The sequence below is a fragment of the Marmota monax genome, unplaced genomic scaffold (genome assembly GCF_021218885.2).
Source record: "Marmota monax isolate L192 unplaced genomic scaffold, Marmota_monax_Labrador192_F-V1.1 WCK01_AAM20220418_F8-fsc00077, whole genome shotgun sequence".
In the NCBI taxonomy this organism is placed as follows: domain Eukaryota; kingdom Metazoa; phylum Chordata; class Mammalia; order Rodentia; family Sciuridae; genus Marmota; species Marmota monax.
Window position 1 is genome coordinate 3,792,214 of NW_026694610.1, and position 20,513 is coordinate 3,812,726.

The 20,513-nt window shown below is 35.2% G+C and overlaps 1 protein-coding gene across 1 annotated transcript in view; it reads right to left on the minus strand.

Moving 5' to 3' along the window:
• Ttc23l (tetratricopeptide repeat domain 23 like) overlaps positions 1 to 20,513 on the minus strand; it is a 56,655-nt gene that overhangs the window by 14,548 nt on the left and 21,594 nt on the right. The window contains 5 exon segments of the mRNA XM_046422302.2: positions 4,499 to 4,626; positions 12,597 to 12,705; positions 15,220 to 15,397; positions 18,191 to 18,322; positions 19,983 to 20,139. Coding sequence (XP_046278258.1) covers positions 4,499 to 4,626; positions 12,597 to 12,705; positions 15,220 to 15,397; positions 18,191 to 18,322; positions 19,983 to 20,139 — 704 coding nt within the window.

Consider the following 20,513-nt stretch of genomic DNA (forward strand, 5'->3'; position numbering starts at 1 on the left):
CAAAGCCCTAGAAAAGGAAGAGCAAAACAACAGCAAATGTAGCAGAAGGCAAGAAATAATTAAAATCAGAGCGGAAATCAACAAAATTGAAACAAAAGAAACTATTGAAGAAATTAACAAAACTAAAAGTTGGTTCTTTGAAAAAATAAATAAGATCGACAGACCCTTAGCCATGCTAACGAAGAGAAGAAGAGAGAGAACTCAAATTACTAACATACGGGATGAAAAAGGCAATATCACAACAGATGCTACAGAAATACAGAAGACAATTAGAAATTATTTTGAAAACCTATATTCCAATAAAATAGAAGATAGTGAAGACATCGATAAATTCCTTAAGTCATATGATTTGCTCAGACTGAGTCAGGAGGATACTCACAACTTAAACAGACCAATATCAATAGATGAAATAGAAGAAGCAATCAAAAGACTTCCAACCAAGAAAAGCCCAGGACCGGATGGGTATACAGCGGAGTTTTACAAAACCTTTAAGGAAGAATTAATACCAATACTTTTCAAGCTATTGCAGGAAATAGAAAAAGAGGGAGCTCTGCCAAATTCATTCTATGAGGCCAACATCACCCTGATTCCAAAACCAGACAAAGACACCTCAAAGAAAGAAAACTACAGACCAGTATCTCTAATGAACCTAGATGCAAAAATCCTCAATAAAATTCTGGCGAATCGGACACAAAGGCACATCAAAAAAAATTGTGCACCATGATTAAGTAGGATTCATCCCTGGGATGCAAGGATGGTTCAATATACGGAAATCAATAAATGTTATTCACCACATCAATAGACTTAAAGATAAGAACCATATGATCATCTCAATAGATGCAGAAAAAGCATTCAACAAAGTACAGCATCCCTTTATGTTCAAAACATTAGAAAAACTAGGGATAACAGGAACTTACCTCAACATTGTAAAAGCTATCTATGCTAAGCCTCAGGCTAGCATCATTCTGAATGGAGAAAAATTGAAGGCATTCCCCCTAAAATCTGGAACAAGACAGGGATGCCCTCTATCACCACTTCTATTCAATATAGTTCTCGAAACACTGGCCAGAGCAATTAGACAGATGAAAGAAATTAAAGGCATAAAAATAGGAAAGGAAGAACTTAAATTATCACTATTTGCAGAGACATGATTCTATACCTAGCAGACCCAAAAGGGTCTACAAAGAAACTATTAGAGCTAATAAATGAATTCAGCAAAGTGGCAGGCTATAAAATCAACACGCATAAATCAAAGGCATTCCTGTATATCAGCGACAAAACTTCTGAAACGGAAATGAGGAAAAACACTCCATTCACAATATCCTCAAAAAAAAAATAAAATACTTAGGAATCAACCTAACAAAAGAGGTGAAGGATTTATACAATGAAAACTACAAAACCCTAAAAAGAGAAGTAGAAGAAGATATTAGAAGATGGAAAAATATACCCTGTTCATGGATAGGCAGAACTAACATCATCAAAATGGCGATATTACCAAAAGTTCTCTATAGGTTTAATGCAATCCTAATCAAAATCCCAATGGCATTTCTTGTAGAAATAGATAAAGCAATAATGAAATTCATATGGAAAAATAAAAGACCCAGAATAGCAAAAGCAGTTCTAAGCAGGAAGTGTGAATCAGGTGGTATAGCGATACCAGATTTAAAACTATATTACAGAGCAATAGTAACAAAAACAGCATGGTACTGGTACCAAAACAGGCAGGTGGACCAATGGTACAGAATAGAGGACACAGAGACTAATCCACAAAGCTACAACTATCTTATATTTGATAAAGGAGCTAAAAGCATGCAATGGAGGAAGGATAGCATCTTCAACAAATGGTGTTGGGAAAACTGGAAATCCATATGCAACAAAATGAAACTGAATCCCCTCCTCTCTCCATGCACAAAGTTAACTCAAAGTGGATCAAGGAGCTAAATATCAAGTCACAGACTCTGCGTCTGATAGAAGAAAAAGTTGGCTCCAATCTACATATTGTGGGGTCGGGCTCCAAATTCCTTAATAGGACACCCATGGCACAAAAGTTAATAACAAGAATCAACAAATCGGACTTACTTAAACTGAAAAGTTTTTTCTCAGCAAGAGAAACAATAAGAGAGGTAAATAGGGAGCCTACATCATGGGAACAAATTTTTACTCCTCACACTTCAGATAGAGCCCTAATATCCAGAGTATACAAAGAACTCAAAAAAATTAAACAATAAGAAAACAAATAACCCAATCAACAAATGGGCCAAAGACCTGAACAGACACTTCTCAGAGGAGGACATAGAGTCAATCAACAAGTACATGAAAAAATGCTCACCATCACTAGCAGTCAGAGAAATGCAAATCAAAACCACCCTAAGATACCATCTCACTCCAGTAAGATTGGCAGCCATTATGAAGTCAAACAACAACAAGTGCTGGAGAGGATGTGGGGAAAAGGATACTCTTGTACATTGCTGGTGGGACTGCAAACTGGTGCGGCCAATTTGGAAAGCAGTATGGAGATTCCTGGGAAAGCTGGGAATGGAACCACCATTTTAACCAGCTATTGCCCTTCTCGGACTATTCCCTGAAGACCTTAAAAGAGCGTACTACAGGGATACTGCTACATCAATGTTCATAGCAGCACAATTCACAATTGCTAGACTGTGGAACCAACCCAGATGCCCTTCAATAGATGAATGGATACAAAAAATGTGGCATTTATACACAATGGAGTATTATACAGCAGTAAAAAATGACAAAATCATGGAATTTGCAGGGAAATGGATGGCACTAGAGCAGATTATGCTTAGTGAAGCTAGCCAATCCCTAAAAAACAAATACCAAATGTCATCTTTGATATAATGAGAGCAACTAAGAACAAAGCAGGGAGGAAGAGCAGGAAGAGAAGATTAATGTTAAACAGATACATGAGGTGGGAGGGAAAGGGAGAGAAAAGGGAAATTGCATGGTAATGGTGGGAGACCCGCATGGTTATACAAAATTACATATAAGAGGTTGTGAGGGGAATGGGAAAATAAACAAGGAGAGAAATGAATTACAGTAGATGGGGTAGAGAGAGAATATGGGAGGGGAGGGAAGGGAGATAGTAGAGGATAGGAAAGGTTGCAGAATACAACAGTCACTAATAGGGCATTATGTAAAAATGTGGATGTGTAACCGATGTGATTCTGCAATCTGTATTTGGTGTAAAATTGGGAGTTCAAAACCCACTTGAATCAAATGTATGAAATATGATATGTCAAAAGCTTTGAAATGTTTTGAACAACCAATAAAAAAAATAAAAAAAAATAAAATAAAAAATGTGCTATAAATATTGACAATTTAATTCCATTATTATTGAGCACCTTCCGTGTTCCAACTACATTTCAGCCAATAGATACACTGTATTGACTAAAAGACAAAATTTCCTGTCCTCTTGAAATTTGCTTTCCAGTGGTTAAGATGATTGTTTATAATCCTAAACATAGTTTATATTCAGAGCCACCTTTTATGTCTTTGTTTAGGAGCTTGGAACACTAGGAAGCACTTGTTTAGAAGCAGAAGGCCATCAGGAACTGATTTGTGTTTTATCATAAACAAGTCAAGATGTTCATCTCATGAGAACATAATAAAGATAGACTCTAAAATTCTGACAAGGTATTTTTACATATTTGAAAGTAAAAGTAAACATGAGATCAATCTGTGGCATTGATCATGTGGTAATCGTCTGAATCAACAGAAAATATCATGAGTGCAAAAAAAATATCGCAAATTACTGTAGGATTTTTGCTTGAACAAGCAGCAGTTAAAATTAAAAAAATAATAATTAAATGTCATCATTTATTTAAAAATATTACAATGTGATATAAAGAAGTTTTCTTCCTTCCTAGAAATAAATTCTTACTTTTCATAAACCTATAACCCTACTTTTAAGTGTGACCATATCAAATCTATCCATGTTTTTCACTTACCCAAGGAAGTATAAATTTGGTTTGGTCAGATCAAAGTTATGTGGGATCTCATTACAGACAAAGGTATTCACTAAATTTTTGAACACAAAAAGCTCAGGTCTTAAGTTTTTGAACAATAGTTTAGGCTCGTGAGATTTCTAAATAAAAAGTCAGCAGTCCAAAGCATTTTCTATAACATTTTAAAATGTGAAGTCAAAATTGTGGCTAATAAGAGCTGAAGGTCAGGTTGAGAGGTAAATACCACAATGAAAAAATACTGGCAGTCAGATCCAAATGTAGAAGTCAATTATGACTTAAAATATTAAACTTATAAAGTTAGAGCTTATATGTATATTCTGTACTTGAAGGGCAGTATGTGTCAAGATACGAGAAAAATACTCTACTAATATCCCAAGCAGCACCAACCAGTCCTATTTTATTCCTAGTTTTAACTGAGACTTTTCTGAGCTCCAGTTTGAAATGAGATGAAAAAAGATGTCCAGATATAATAAATAAACTAGCAATTATGTTTATGAGCTGATTATGTTTACCTGTTTATCTCCATTTTCAACAAGCCATTTGCAAAATTCTTCAATGGTAGTCAATGTTTCATAATCCTCTAAGCCCAGTGTTGCTTGATATGCACTGATACTTTTTATAAAATATGCCTCAACAGCATCTGGAAAAAATAAAGACAAGTGCTAGCCTTCACAAGTTTCTAATATCAGCTTTGGTTCAATCAACAATTTGACACTTAAAGTTCAGGCTTACTTTCATATTACATCTCATAAGTACCCTTAAAAAAGACCCTGATGCTATCAGATGCTTTCCATGATATAATACATGTATTTAATGTAGAAAAAGAAAGTTCTATCTGAATATTCTTATTATCCTAATAGCTAAAATAATTACCACATGAAACTCCCAAGTGTACTGCAAGACAATATTTTTAACTAAAACTCTTGATACAGAAATCACTGTTTATTGAGGTTCCTATTTTGTGGGGGATGGAACCTCAATAAACTAACCAGGGTCCCAAAAGTACTAATTTCTTCCAAGTACAATGTCCACCATGACCTAATAATATTGCAGTAGGTCCCATTATTGATTTTAAATCTTTTTTTCAATTAATTCAATGCTGTAAAGTTATATTCTAAGCACACTTTTGCTGCATTCCACAAATTTTGATGTTGTTCTCATTTAAAAAATATTAACTCAAAATATTTTAATTTTCTCTTGAGAGTTCTTCTTTAACCTATGCATTATTTAGAAATGTGTTATTTAATCTCCAAATCTCTGGGGTATTTTTCAGTACCCTTCTGTTATTTATTTAGTTTAATTCCATTGTGGTCTGAGAGTACAGATTGTATGATTTCTATTCATTTAAATTTGTTATGACCCAGAACATGGTCTATGTTGGTGAATGTTCCATAGCAGCTTGAAAAAGATGTGGATTCTGTTGTTGATTGCATGTAGTCAATAGATATCAATTACATAAGTTGACTGATGATGTCATTGAGTTTAAAGCTCACCTTTATTGACTTTTGTCAGTTGGAGCTTTCCATTTCTACACTTGATCTTAGCCAAAAGGCCAGGAAGCAGTGCACCTGTCCATTTCTGATAGAAGGGTATGGAAGTCTCTATCATAGTGAAAGCGTCTATTTCTCCTTGTTAGTTTTATCAATTTTGCATCATGTATTTTGACATTCTGTTGTTAGCTGCATACATGTTAAGGATTGCCTTCTTGGAGAACTGACCCCTTCATTGTTATGTAATGCCCCTCTTAATCCCTAATAGCTTTTCTTGTTCTAAGTCTACTCTTTCCAATACTAATATAGCCACTTTTCCCTTATTTTGATTAATGTTAGCAAGGGATATATCTCTTTACCCCGTTACTTTAAATTAATGATTTTAATTTACTTAAAGTGGGTTTCTTGTAGAAAACATATATTTGGGTCTTGCCTTTGATGGAATATTAAAACTTTGTCTTTAAGCTGATTTATTTAGACTACTGGCTTATTTATTTATTTCAGTGTAGAAGATTGAACCCAGGGTCTCAGACATATGGGGTAAGTGCTCTGCCATGAGCTATATCCTTAATCCTAGATCACTGATGTTTAAAGTGATTAATATAGTTGCATTAACATCTTTCACCTCATTATTGTTTTCTATTTTGTTGCACTTGTTCTGTTTCCAATATTTTCTTTCATTCTTTTACTACCTTTTATGGTTTAATTTAACATTTTACGTGATTCCCTTTTCTTTCTTTTTAGGATATCAGTTATACTTGTTTGTTTGCTTTTTACTCCTTTCAGTGGTTGCTCTAGAGTTTTCAATCCAAAGTTCACATTTAAATAATACAATATCACTTTATGAGTAATGTGAGTACCTTATAAAAACAAAATAATCCTATTCTATTCCTCATCACTTGTGTGATTGTTGTAATTCATTCTACTTCTACATGGGCTTAAACACGTGTGTATACACACACATATACAAAATTATAAATAATGGAATACACTGTTGCTATGATTTTGAACAAACTTATGTTAAGAATAAGAAAAAATACTTTTTATTTTACTATCCCTTATTTATTCTCAATGCTTTGCCTTTCCTTGTGTACATATGTGTTTCTGATCTACATAATTTTCCTTCTCTCTGAGAAACTTCTTTTAACATTTCTTGCAAGGCAAGTGTACTAGTAACAAATTCCTTCAATTTCAATTTGCTAAGAAAATTGTTATTTCTCATTCACTTTTTGAAAGATAACTTTTCACGGTACAGAATTCTTGGCTGGGGGGTTTCTTTTCTCTCTCAAAATGAAACATTTAACTATTCTCTATTTGATTGCATAATTTTGGGTGAGAAGTTAGATGTAATTCTTATTTTTGCTCCTGTATATGCAACGTGTTTTGCCACCTCTGGCTTCTTTCAATTTTTTTTCTTTATGTCTGGTTTTCTGCAGTTTGAACATGACATGCCTAGGTTTAGGCTAGAGATTGTTTGTGTTTTTATTCTGGCATTTATCTGGCTTGATGTTTTCTGAGCTTCCAGGTTTGCTATTTGGCATCTGACACTAATTTGGGGAAAATTCTGTTATTGCTACAAATATTTCTTCTGTTCTCTGTCTTCTCTTCTGGTGTTCCCACACATACATATGTTACACCTTCTTGTAATTGTTCCACAAGCCTAGAATATTGTATTGTATTTTTTTCCTCTTTGCTTTTCAGTTTTTGAAGTCTTTACTGAGAAATTCTCAATTTCATAGTTTTTTTTCCTCAGCTATTTTTAGTCTAGTAATGAGTGCATCAAGGTCATTCTTCATTTTTGTTATTCTAACAACTACCTAGTGTTCCTTTTATTTGGGGGGGGGCTTTTTTGGTTTGGTTTTCTTTGTGTATATGTGTGTGTTCTGGTGATGGAACTCAAAGGTGCTCTACCACTGAGATATAGCACCATTCCTTTTCATTTTATATTTTGAGACAAGTTCTTGCTAAGTTGCCAAGGCTGGCCTTGAACTTGTGATCCACCTGCCTCAGCCTTTTGAGTCACTAGGATTATAGGTATGCACGATTGCACCAACTAGTGTTTTTTTGAATTATTATTCTAAGTATTTCGATCTAGTTATATTATTTATTCTTGCATGATGTCTATCCATTGTAAGCTTTAAAACATTAGTCATAGTTCTTTTAATTTCTGGTCCGATAATTCCAAACATGAGTTTGGTTCATCTTGCTCTGTTTTTTCAAATGTTGTTTTTGGACTTCTAGGTATTTATGGGTTTAAATATGAGGTGTCCCCCCAAAAGTCATGTGGGACAATGCAGGAATTGTCAAAGGTAAAGGGAGATTGAGGGATGTAGCTTAACCAGTGGATTAATCCATTTATAATGTTTATAACGTGAATGGACTAACTAGTTGCTAACTGTAGGAAGGTGGGGATGGCTTTAGGAAGTGGGATACTGGGGGCATGCCTTGGAAATTATATATTTTGTCCTTGGCTCTTCCCCTCTCTGCTTTCCCAGTTGCCTAGCTGAGAGGTGTTTCTCCTCCAAGCCCGCCTATCATGATGTGTTCCTTGCCTCAGTCCCAGAGTACTGAAGCTGTCCATCCATGGAATGATCATCTGAAACTTTGGGTCCAAAATAAACTTTTACTCCTTTAAAGTTCTTATCAGTTATTTTGAACATAGTAATGAAAGACTGCCCGACAGTGTGCCTTGCAATTTTTTCTTGTTTTCTGAGCTTCCAGGTATGATAGTGAGATATGATGTACTTTGTCAGAGGAACTGCAGTAAAACAGGCCTTGAGCATTGTGATGGTAATGTACGAAGTGAGGAGAAACATTCTACAGTCCTATGATTAGGTCTTGGTCTTTTAATGAGCCTATACCTCTGGACTGCGAATTTCACAGTACTTTTCATTACTCCTCTTAGGTGGGACAGGATGGATGAGTCAATTGTAGTCAATTCCCTTCCCCAAAGCAGAAAGCTAGAAGGTGCTGAAATTGAGTATTTTCCTTTCCCAAGATCAGTAGACTCTGAAAGAATTCAATAATGTAGGATTTGGTTTTTAAAAACCGTTTCTATGGAGAACTGGCCAAAGAATGCTCTGGCATATCTCCAAGTGGTTATTTTTTCTCTCCTCCTGCCAGAGAATGAGTGGATTTTCTCTAACATTAACTTTGAAAACCTAGTCAAGCTCCTAGAGATAAAACTCACAAAAGTGTGCAGGGCCCCACTATTATTGGGTCTCCGTGAGATTTTTAAATCTCAGACGTGTCCATGCTGAGCTTCAAATTACTCTTTCTTTTTACTGTTCAGTTTCTCCCTCTCTGGTATTAGGCCCTGTGCAGAAGGGTTTCTACTTTTTTTCTTTGTAATTCTACCTGTCTCTCCAATTCAGGGGAAACCTCACTTCTCTAACAGATCTAAGAAGAGTTGCTCATTTTTCAGTTTGCTTTTTACTTGTTAGGATACAGTGATGATTTCCAAGCTCCTTAAAGGCCAGACCAAAAACTGGAAGTCTTTACTCAGGTTTTAATACATATTTTTATTTTTAATTTGGATTCCTGAAGGTTACCCCTGTGTCTACATAGTGTTGACTTGATGACTTGGGCAGAGAATGTACTCAAATACCTCCAGCCTATAAGTCTTCTATCCCATCAATTGATCTGTATGAGCACTGCAGTGCAAGGCCTGGCACATTTCAAATATCACTTGGTTGATACTTTCCACTGGCCATCTACATATCCCTTGCACATGCATATAGTCTTCCAGTTTTTTTCCAAAGAGTTTTCCAAACTGTTCTCCAGATAGCTTGTATCAAACTGCTCTTTATCAATCCTAGATGTTATTACCATTTTTTAAAATACTGAAAATTCAATAGGAGAAAGATGTCATCTTTGTGTTACTTGTTTCTTGATTAAAACTTTTTCATATGATTATATGCCATTTTTATTTATTTTATGCAGTTTCCTTCATCTTTTCTCCTCTGTTTTTCTATGTTAATGTAAATTTTAGCTCTCACATTTAGGATAATGAACCATTATGAGTTAATGTTTGTGTATGGTATAAGTAAAGAGGCTAAGTTAAATTTTTTTTTGGCATGTGGATATCCAATTGTTTTAATACCACTTGTTCAAAAGATTATCCCTTCTATATTGAATTTCTTTTATATCTTTGTCAAAACTTAACCATATTTACATAGGTTTACACTTGAATTTTCTGTTGAATTTTAATGACACTGATCTCTGTCTTCCCATTTATCAATATCATACGCTCTTTATTACTTTTGCTTTATAGAAAATCTTAATATCAGATACTATTCTTCCTCCAATTTTAATCTTAATTTCAAAATCTTTTCAGCTATTTTAGTTTCTTCCTTTTCCATATAAATTTTAACATCATCTTATCTGTATTTACAAAAATTCCTGCTGAATTTTTATTGTAATTATGGAAGAATTTACAACTTAATCATAGTAAGTCTTCTAATCCACACATAGTATATCTATTTATTCAGGTTGTCTCTGATGTCTTTCATCAAGAGTTTTACAGTTTACAGTACACAAATTCTGTTGTGTTCTTTTTTTTTTTAGCAGATTTATATCTAAATATTTTATTTGGGGACAGAGAACTATTCTAAGTGGTGTTTCTAAAAAAAATTTTTCTAGCCTTGTATTGTTACTATATAAAAATATAGTTAATTTTTGTGCATTGGTCTTCTATTCTGTGACCTTGCTAAGCTTAAACTCACCTAATAGTTCTAGGTATTTTGAAGACCTTGAAATTTTCTACAGGGATAACCACATTGTCTTTAAATAGAGACCACTTTACTTCTTTCTAAGCTCTATGTATTTTGTTAATTTCTCACCTTATTGCCTTAGTTAAGACTTCTAGTACTATGTTGAATAAGAATAGTTACAGTAGACATCCGTGTCTTGTCATTGGACTGTGCAGAAAACATGGTCTTTTACCATAAGCATGATCTCAGTGGTAGGACTTCTCTTACAACCCTTATCAGATTAAGAAAGTTTCCTTGTATAATGGATATTAAATTTTGTCTAATGCTTTTTCTGCATCAGTTGATAGGTACTGTGTGCTTTTCATTTTTAGCCTGTTAATATGATAAAAATGTATTTAGTATTTATTTAAGTTTGAATATTGAACTAGCCTGACATTCTTAAGAGAAAAATTTCTTTTATTCAAGATGTATTCTACTTTTTAATGTATTGCTATATATTTTGTTGAAGATTTTTTGTCTACATGCATGAAAGGTATTGGTTTATGGTTGTTTTTAATTTCTATTTTTTCCTACAATATATTTGCCCAGTTTTGGTAGATGGTAATGCTAGCCTCATAAATTAGTTCAAAAGTATTGCCTACTCTTGTATTTTCAGGAGGATATTAAATAGAACTATTATTATTCCTTCTTTAAATGTTAGGTAGAATTCCACAGTAAAATCATCTGTACCTGGAGATGTCTTTTCATGGGAGATTAACAACAAATTCAGTTTTAAAAATAAATAAAGATTTATTCAGGTTATGGCTTTGATGTTTTTGATTTTAAGTACAACACTTTTATGACAGACACAGTTTTAGATCTTTTTATAATTAAGTCAGTCAACTTCTTCTCATGTTATATCTTTATTTATGCTTAGAAAGTTCTTCTTTCCTCCAATTTTAAATTTTAGTACTTTCTATGTCAAGAATGTATTTTCCTCTGGCTAATATATATTTTTAGTTTTCATGTGTAAAATCTCAATCTATCCAGAATTTAACTTAATTAACGAATAATAATGATTTGAAGATATATATTTTAACATTAAAAATTAGTATGTAAGAAAAAGATAAGGTGCTCTTAGAATCTACCAACTCTACAAACATAAATTTGGGGGGATTTTCCCCCTCACAGAAAAAAAGGCTAAAATTCCACATGTTTATAAATATGTTAAATTTCTTAACACTACAAAAACTACTTTAAAAAATTTTTACTATACATGGAATACATAAACTGTGCTTATACACAAAGAAATATTAAAATGAGAAAATGATGAGCTGGAAAACACAGAATTAGAAAGTCTTCAGTGAACATTTATGCTTAAGCAAACAACTTAATTAAAATGTCAAAACTTCTGCAAACTAAAAAAAAGTGTTTATTTAATGACCTGCGGAATAAAACATTTTATAATCCTCTCTTCCTCTTCCCCACCCAACTGAAAAATAACGTACACCAAAATGAATTACTGTTATAAGCAGAAAAAAGTAAACATTTGAAAAATGTTCAAATTGCATTGTTCACAAATCCTAAATTCCTCCTGACTGGGCATCAACTCAATCAGTGTTCATTTCTGGTCAGGCTAGCTATGAAAAATATACTGTCTTCCCTTCACTGGTTCATTTCTTCTTCTTCTTTTAAATACAAATACTCTTCACAACTCTTTTTTTTTAAATATTTTGATTTAGATGTTGATAGACCTTTTTTTTTTTATTTATTTATTGATATGCGGTGCTGAGAATCTAGCCCAGGGCCTCACACATGCTAGGCAAGTAGTCTACACTGACCCACAGGCCCAGCCCCTCACTGGCTCATTTCTGTCTCTCCCAAAGTCACCCACTTTCAAAAAGATGATCTTGCCAGGCAAAAGACTCTGTCTGAAAGATCAATCAATCATTGGCTTTCCTCCAGTAACTCACTCTAGGAAATAGGTCAAGAAAATTCTAACTGCTACATTGTCTTATAAGCCAGAGGAAAAAAACCCAGGAGGTTGAGAGTGGAGGAAGAGGGGAGGACCAGCCAGTGTTTTCTTTTATCATTAGTTTTCCTTATTAATCAATACATCACAAGTCACTTTCATAGTATGGATGATTTCTACATCTTATAAAGGTACCTTATACTGAGATTCTAAAAGAATAAGGGAAATACAAAAATAGATGATTTTATTGGTTTTGATGTTCCAAGTAATATGGGAGGATGTTATCAGGTCTAAATTCATGTGTAATTGATCTTGTACAAAATCATGACCTGCCTAATCCTTCCATCACAAGCATCAGTAACTAATTATAATATTTCTTATAGATAGATTGTTCACTAATATCTTCCCATATTCACTGGGAAATGATGAAAACTGCAAGGCCACCTCTTCTACCTACCCCTGTGCTGGGGCTTTCCAGACATGGCATAAGCTTTGGCTAGTAACGCACTTGCCTCTGCAGTTTGAGGGCTGACTTCAGTGAATGAAGAAACAGAGATAGAATAGGCCTGGAAAAAAAATCATGACAAAGTAAGTACCCACATGACAGTTTTACTGTAGATTTTCTGGTAGCTTTGATAGAATTGCTAGTTGATTGAAAGCCATGTATAGCTAATCATGGAGTTAGATGAAAGATGCCCCAGCTGTACCACAGCTTTGAGTCTTCCTCAAGTAATTTCACCTTCTTATGCAGAAGGAACATATGGTTCCTACTGATTAGGGCTTGGGAAAGATGAAATGAGTTGGTGTATGCAAAACTCTGGGCACAGTTCCCAGCACATGGTAAATTCTCAATCAATATTAGCTAGTGTTAATTTTACTAGGTTTCACAGCAAAAATAAAATTATAACTTTAACCTCCACAAGAGTTCAGTATCAAAGTCAATTGTAAAGCATGGATCCTACAGCCACACTGCCTAAGTTCCCATCCTGTCTTAGATTAATCTCCATAGAAGATAGATCACTTAGCTTCTTCAAACATAATACAGATGACAGAAACAGAACTGTCATAACCAATTGTTGTAAATATTAATGAGCTGATAGATGTACAGTGTTTAGAACATCACTTGGCATTCAGTAAGAACTAAAGAAGTCTAAGATTTCATTATTTATTATTATTTTTTGTGCTAAAATGAAAAGAGCATCAGAAAGAAGAAAGAAGAGTAAAAACATCTAGTCCATACCAACCAGCAAGAAAAGAACACCTGTACTGAATATGTCATGGGCTGAACACTGAGAGGTGTTTGAAGGAGTTGGACTATCAGACAATGCTGTAAAGCCAAGATACAGAGCAGAGTTGTTTTTTTTTTCTCATTTTTAAGTTTAAAATGACTTTTTTATTTATATCAATAGTCAGATGGAAGTGATTTTGTTTCACTTAACCAAAGGCACTTAAGTATCGATCTGAGCAGTATTGATTAAGTATTGATTCATATAGGTCAGAAAATAAAAATCTTGTCCCCTGTCACATTCAATAAATTAAAAAATGTTTACTCTTATTGTGCTCCATTTGTGTATGATAAATTGAATGCATTCTGTTGTCATGTACCACTAAGTAGAACAAATTAAAAAAATAAACCCCCCAAAATTTTAAAAAATGTTTACTCTTTCTATTCTGAAACCATGAGGGCTCTTACATTGGAGAAAACTTAAAAATTTATAGCAAATTGTATATAATCTTAGGATGTATTCCAAATTTTTTAAAAAATTATTTATTTGCTCTACTTTGCATACAAGCAGAGAAATGAAAAATTGTGCTCCATTTGTGTGCTATGAACTAAAATGCATTCTGCTGTCATGTATAACAATTAGAACAGAATTGTTTTTAGTGTCCAGGGTGAAATTTTCTGGGTTCAAATCCCCACTTTTCCACCTGCTATACAACTTCAGCTAATTAGCTCTAACTGTTTGTGCTTTGCTTTTCTCATCATTAACACGAGATCAAAATAATAATGATACCTCCTCCTTCATAGGGTTCTTGCTTGGCTTAAGTGAATTAAAACATACTCAAGTATACATAATAAAAGCATTCCATGAGTTTTAACCCTTATTTTTTACTTATAAAAAATATAAATAAAATTTTATTTATAAAATGGGAAACACTGATATTTACAATTTTATCCATTTTGATCTGGCCTTGGCTTTAAGAACTCTTGAACTCAAAACCCAGAGCAGCTTCCTCTAAGAGTGGATTCCCTGCCTTTAGAGATGTATTTCCTAACATTTCTCCATCGTGGGATGCTTATTCTCTTGGATTGTCAAATTATATGCAATGCCTTTTCATTAGCTATCTGTTTTCACATATACTCTAAGATTGCACTACAAACTTTTCTACAATGCAGGAAATCCAGCCTTTTGTTTTGTTTGTGGCTACTGGAGATACTTGAAGCCACAAGCAGCATTCACATTTAGAAGAAAGAAAAGATACATTCAACTAGCAGTTTGAAGTACACAATATGTCAAAGTACCCTAAACTGTTTTCATATGATAGACTCAACATTCCTTTCCTGTGTTCTGTTTTGTTTTGGTTTCCCTTTGGCATTTGTCAAATTAGTTACCTCCAAGTGAAACAACCTTTTATCAGTTTAACCTTAGACTTAGAAATACAACCAGTTAGTTTAGCTTAAAGGATAAATGACAACATTATAACATGATTTTTTCATTTAAAAGGCCTTTTGTGTTTGCTGAAGACCTAAGTTCAGTTGCCCCTATGTTTTTTCCCCTAACAGTAAACTCACACTTGGCCTTCCTCTTCCCAGTACCCAAAGAGATGAGAAAAAAGCCTTGGAAGGCGAGAACTGTCTCTTGACAAGGTTGCACAGCTGATATACTCACCTGAGTCAGTATTCTTTGCTCAAGTCACCTAAGGTTGACAATGGGTGTTGTGTGGATCTGGCAGGAAGTCAGGGTTAACATGGAACCAATCCCACCCCCTTGTTCTAAGAAACCCACAAGAAGCCCACACTTCCCTGACCCTTGGGCCAAACAAGACCAGGAAGTTTGGGTCCCAACCAACTCACTAACCTGCTTCAAGTACTGGATGGCCTGCTCATGGTTCCTCCTCAGCTGCTCAATCTGGGCAATTTCCTCATAGAGACTAATCAGATCTGATGTGTCATTACCCTCGGTAGCAATGACATCACCAGTTACCTTTTCAAAGTATGCCAGAGCTAGGTTCAACCTATGGATGCCCAATGAGGCTCTACAAGAAAAGGAGTAAAAGTAGAAAGTCACTTACTTTGCAGACACAAGGAATTAATCCTAGGAACTAACAAATTTGACCTTTATATGTCAATCATTAGGGTACCTGGCTCTGGAGCCAGCTTTACTGTAAGTAAACTCCTATTATTCTGCATTTTACTCATCAGATTCTACTGCCTACATTCATTTAACCCATTAATATGTTGTGCCATCAACTAATTTTTATAAAAAATGGGAAAATGGCATCCAACAATTCACAAGATGGGATAATTTACTCAGAAACATACTCTCAAAAATCCAAATAAAAGTTTATCACCTCTAGTTCTCTCCCTTTCAGGTCAAAGAAAGTTTCTGCTTTGTTTTGAATTAATTTGTTCATCCTCAGTTAAAGATGAGAAAACATTGCAACAATCCCTTTAAGGAGGTGGCTAAATAACTTATGGCACCTTGTATACTAAAGTACTTTACCGAGTCCTGGTTTTTATAGATTAACAATGTGGAGAAATATTCAAAATGTGCTTAATTTTAAAAGCAAGATATAAAACTATGCATCAAATATGATTCTGAGATAAATCAGCAGACATCCAGCCAAAGTGTTCACAGTAGTTGTATCTGGGTGGAGGTACAACTGACTGTTATTTTCTTCTTCATATTCATTTGTATTTTCAAATTTCCTACAACAAAATTGGAAATATAACTTTTTTTAAAAAAATAAGGATCAGGCTCTCATCAAGGTTTATCTTTCTAGAAACAACAAGGCACAGTGAGAAAAACATGGGTAGTTCAGAACTGGTTTTTAATGGCTAATAGCTTTATCAAATGTTAGAAGCCTATGTTTTCTTCCAAATTAAGCACATAATTAAACACATTTAATGCAAAGATTAAATACTATATGTAAAAATCACCTAAAATATAGCAGATACACATACAGTCATTATTACTTTCCCCTTATCCCTTGATGCATATTGAGGTGACTTTTAAAAATTATTTTACCTAAGGCATTCTAGCAATAGTTCCTCTTTTTTTTTTTTTAAGCTGGAAAGTTTATCCTTCCCCTGAAGATTAGGATTAATAATCAAAAGAGCACTGGTAATATTATCCAATAATTCTCTGTAAAAATAATTTTTTTCCTTTAGTTGTATATGGATACAATGCCTTTATTTTTATGAGGTGCTGAGGAACAAACCCAGCGCCCCATAATGCTAGGCAAGTGTTCTATCACTGAGCTACAACCGCAACCCCATAAAAATAATTTTTTAATCAATCAGACCACTATTTCCCTTGACCATAAAAGCAGAATTACAGAATGACAATAGCTTTCATCAAGGGATTTCAGGGTGATATTAGCAAGTTGTCTGTCCCGAATATCCTCTTCAGTTTCCTTACCCTTAAATGGAAAAATGGACTTGCCCTCACTAGATATTTGATTAATATCTAACAAAGTGTGATATCTAATATCAACTAAGTGTGGTACAAAAGGTGAGCTATGGATTCAGATGCTTTAGTTACAAACATGGCACTGATCTATTAGTGACAGAACTACTCTTTTTCTGAGTTAATCTTTCTGTGCCTTAAACATGTAAAATCAAAATAGTAAAAATATCTACCCTCATATGTGGTGGTGAGGACTGGATGAAATAAATTATACGTACTCAGAACAGTGTCAAGTACATAGTTGGACTGCAAACATTCTAACACGTAGAATAGTGCATGCACAAAATAGCTACTCAGTAAATATTGTGGACTGAATGAGTAAAATAAGCACTAGAATTCATTCTGAAAAAGGAACAAGGCTTTCTTTCGTATAAGGCAGAAAAACATTAGCCACTGCCCCATGTTATAGCAGTAGACATTTACCATACTCTAACTTATGGACTTAAGTCAATAGTTTGATTTAGCTCTGGACATTCTAACATCTCCCCACTATTTCCCATTTGACTTTTAGATCCACAGTTGTTTAGAGGAGGCAGAGGTGATGAATGCATTTTATTTACTTACCATTTGGCCCGTTGGCCTACTGTGCCAAGTGCTAACAGTTTTGGAAATAGACTGCTTTCAAGGATTGAAGATATTTGAAAAATCTAGGGAACAGTATAAACTTTTCTTTTCTCTCTCTCTCTCTCTCTCTCTCTCTCTCTCTCTCATAATATGATGGGCCTACTCTCATTTCTAAATATTCTGATTCTCAAAGGATTCCTATTCTCAACTGCAAAAAAAAAAAAAACAGTTAAGTCTTATTCTGGCTTGAACAAATTCCATTAACTTTGTTTCTACACGGAACAATACTTTCCTTAAAAAAATGCATGTGCTGTGCATAGCTTTCATGGCATCCAATTAATTCTCTCCATTAAATGTTCCTTCCCTGTTAAGATATTAAAAGTCAAAAGTAGGAGGCAATTCAGGGAAAAATATAATCAACCCTAGAATAAGTATGAGAGGCAGTACACTGAAGGGCTAAGAGTCAATGAGTTCATATCACAGATCCAGCACTTACAAGATAGGTCACCTGGACAATGTGTTTAACTTCAGTCTTGGTCTCCATGCCCTCTCTCTAATGAGAGCATAGTTATGCCAACTACATCAATGATGATTGTGAGGATTAAGTAGTGTGGCAGTGCACATTAAAGCTTGGAGCAGAGTATACATTTGATAAATAGAAGCCTCTTTTATTATCATGAGTTTCTGTTTTTTTTTTTTAACTATGAATATTTTTCTCCCCTTCAATAGAGCACAAAACAATGTGCTACTCCAGGCCTTATTCATAAGCTTCAGCTTCTCTACACCCAGATCTTACCTGCCCAAAGCAATTGTTAGATCTTTCTCTGAGACGTATAATCCACATCCACAAATGCCTCTCTTAGTTAATCCTTTCAGTTCCTTCATTAGTCTGTCTGCCTTCTGCAGGTTGAAATAGGCCTCTCTGCCAGTGAAACAGTCAAGGCAAATTCCAGGCACACAAACTAACTGCCACTGCATAGGGACAGCAGTTGATAAGCAAACAAAAGGGCCCCTTGGGAAAATGAAGCAGTATTTGAAAATGGGTACTTAAATATGTGTGTATTCTCTGTCAAAAAGGAAGAATTCTCTGGAAAAAGCGGGGCCTTCAGTTTCCTGTGCAGATTGCCTAAATTCAGGTCTGCAGTGGATGGTAAGGGTTTGCAGGTGTGGATGGAAACAGTAAATTACACTAAATTTCCTTTAGCGGCATCTATTGCGTGACAACAGTTATTCATTTTTCCCAAGTTGTTTCATAGGAATGGTAAGAGAGGAACTAATTATGCTGAGAGGGACTTTCTGGGTCACTTAGAAAATCCAGGAAAGGCAGGTTTTGGGCCAGAGGCAAATAGCAGGGGGAATCCCCTCAATTCCCAAATACCCTTCTATTTCCCACATTTTCAGTAGCCCCCTGCTAAGAGCATAATAGACTAAGGACACAAATCAGATTTCACAAGTTGAGCTCCAGAATCAAAAAGTGGAGAATGGAATAATGTGTAGAGAGAACATCATGATTATTCATGAACATAAGAGACCCTTAGCATCTTTCTAGTGGAGACAGTAACTATAAAAATCACTTGCTTCTTGGGAGAGGTGCTATTATAGTTTGGTTCTTAAATGTCCCCCAAGGTCCATGTGCTAAAGGCTTAGTTCTTAGCATGGTGCTACTGGGAGGTGGCAGAAGCTCTAAGAGGCAGGACCTAATGTGAGGTCACTGGAAGTGCACCCTTTAAAAAGATGGTGGACTCCAGCCCCTTCTTCTCTCATTTGAGGTTTTGCCCCTACCATGATGTGCTGTGTTGCCACAGGCCCAAAAGCAAAGAGGCCACTAGACTGTGAACTAAAACCTCCAAAACCTTCAAATTCTCCAAAATAAATTTCTCCATAAGCTGATGTATCTCAAGTATTTGTCAGAATGACAGAAAGCTAACATGGCCACATATCACAGTCACCCTCTGGGGACATGGAGAATGACCTCTTTCATCTAGTTTTCTTGGCTTCCAGTTTCACAGACAATATTTTCAACAACATTCCAAAAAATCTAAAATAATCAAAAATCCATAAATAGTGGGTTTGAGCTACACATTTCAGTCATGTGGGGGACTTCTAAACATCTCAATGAATAAATACTTCTCAAACTTACTAAATCAAAAACTCTGGGTTGGCATCCATAGAGCAGTAATTCTTAAGATTTCCCAGGGAATTACAATGTGTAGTCTAGTTTGCCAAACTGAGACTTAAATTACTGCCCATTCTCTCCATTTTTACACTGCCACCACCACTGCTCACATCTGCATTGCTAATACTTATTTTCTTGTATGCTCAATGAAGAGCACCTCAAACATGGAGAACTTTCAACTGCTGAGTGATATGTCATTAGTGAGATCGTTCCGATGGCTCAACTCACAGCTTGCAAGACTAAACATGGGAGGAAAATGCCTACCTTCTAGATGGAGACAGGCTTGGAGGGCTTGGAGGCTGGGATGCAGCTACAGGGACTTAATGTCACCTCCCACCCTCCCATGATGACCCTCCTGGAGTATATACCCTGTGGTCCTGATCCCCAGACCCTTCTGAAAATGAAAGGATATTGGTTCTGTAGGAGCCAGATCACCCCCAGAGTGTAGTTGAGCATGATCAGAGCTTCCAGGATTTCCTTTTTCTCCTTGTCTGAGGACGCTTTTCCCTTCCAGGTCAACAGTATGTTCTTGGCAGATTCAGCATGTTTCTTGGCCTGAGCTGGGAGCCCTGGAAAAAAGAGAGCAGGTGGCAGGAAAAAAGATGTTAAAAAGCCACGTTCCAATCAAAGACATTCCTGGAGAGGAGAAGGTGGGCAGTATAACTGTCATATAGTCATTAGTTCCTAAACCTGGCTGTGAATCAGGATTATCTAGAATGCTGGAAATTATCTAGAAATCTATAAAGAATATAGATTTTTGGGCTCCACCCAAGACTTCCTGAGTTGGAATCCCTAGAAGAATGGAGTCCAGAAACTTCTATTTTTAACTTCTCAAGTGGTCCTTACGCAGCCCTCCTGGCATTAGTCTGTGGACTTCAGTTTGGAAATCACTAATAGAGACAGAAGTGGAAGCTGAGAACCCCCTCCCCAGTTCTGTTGCTAG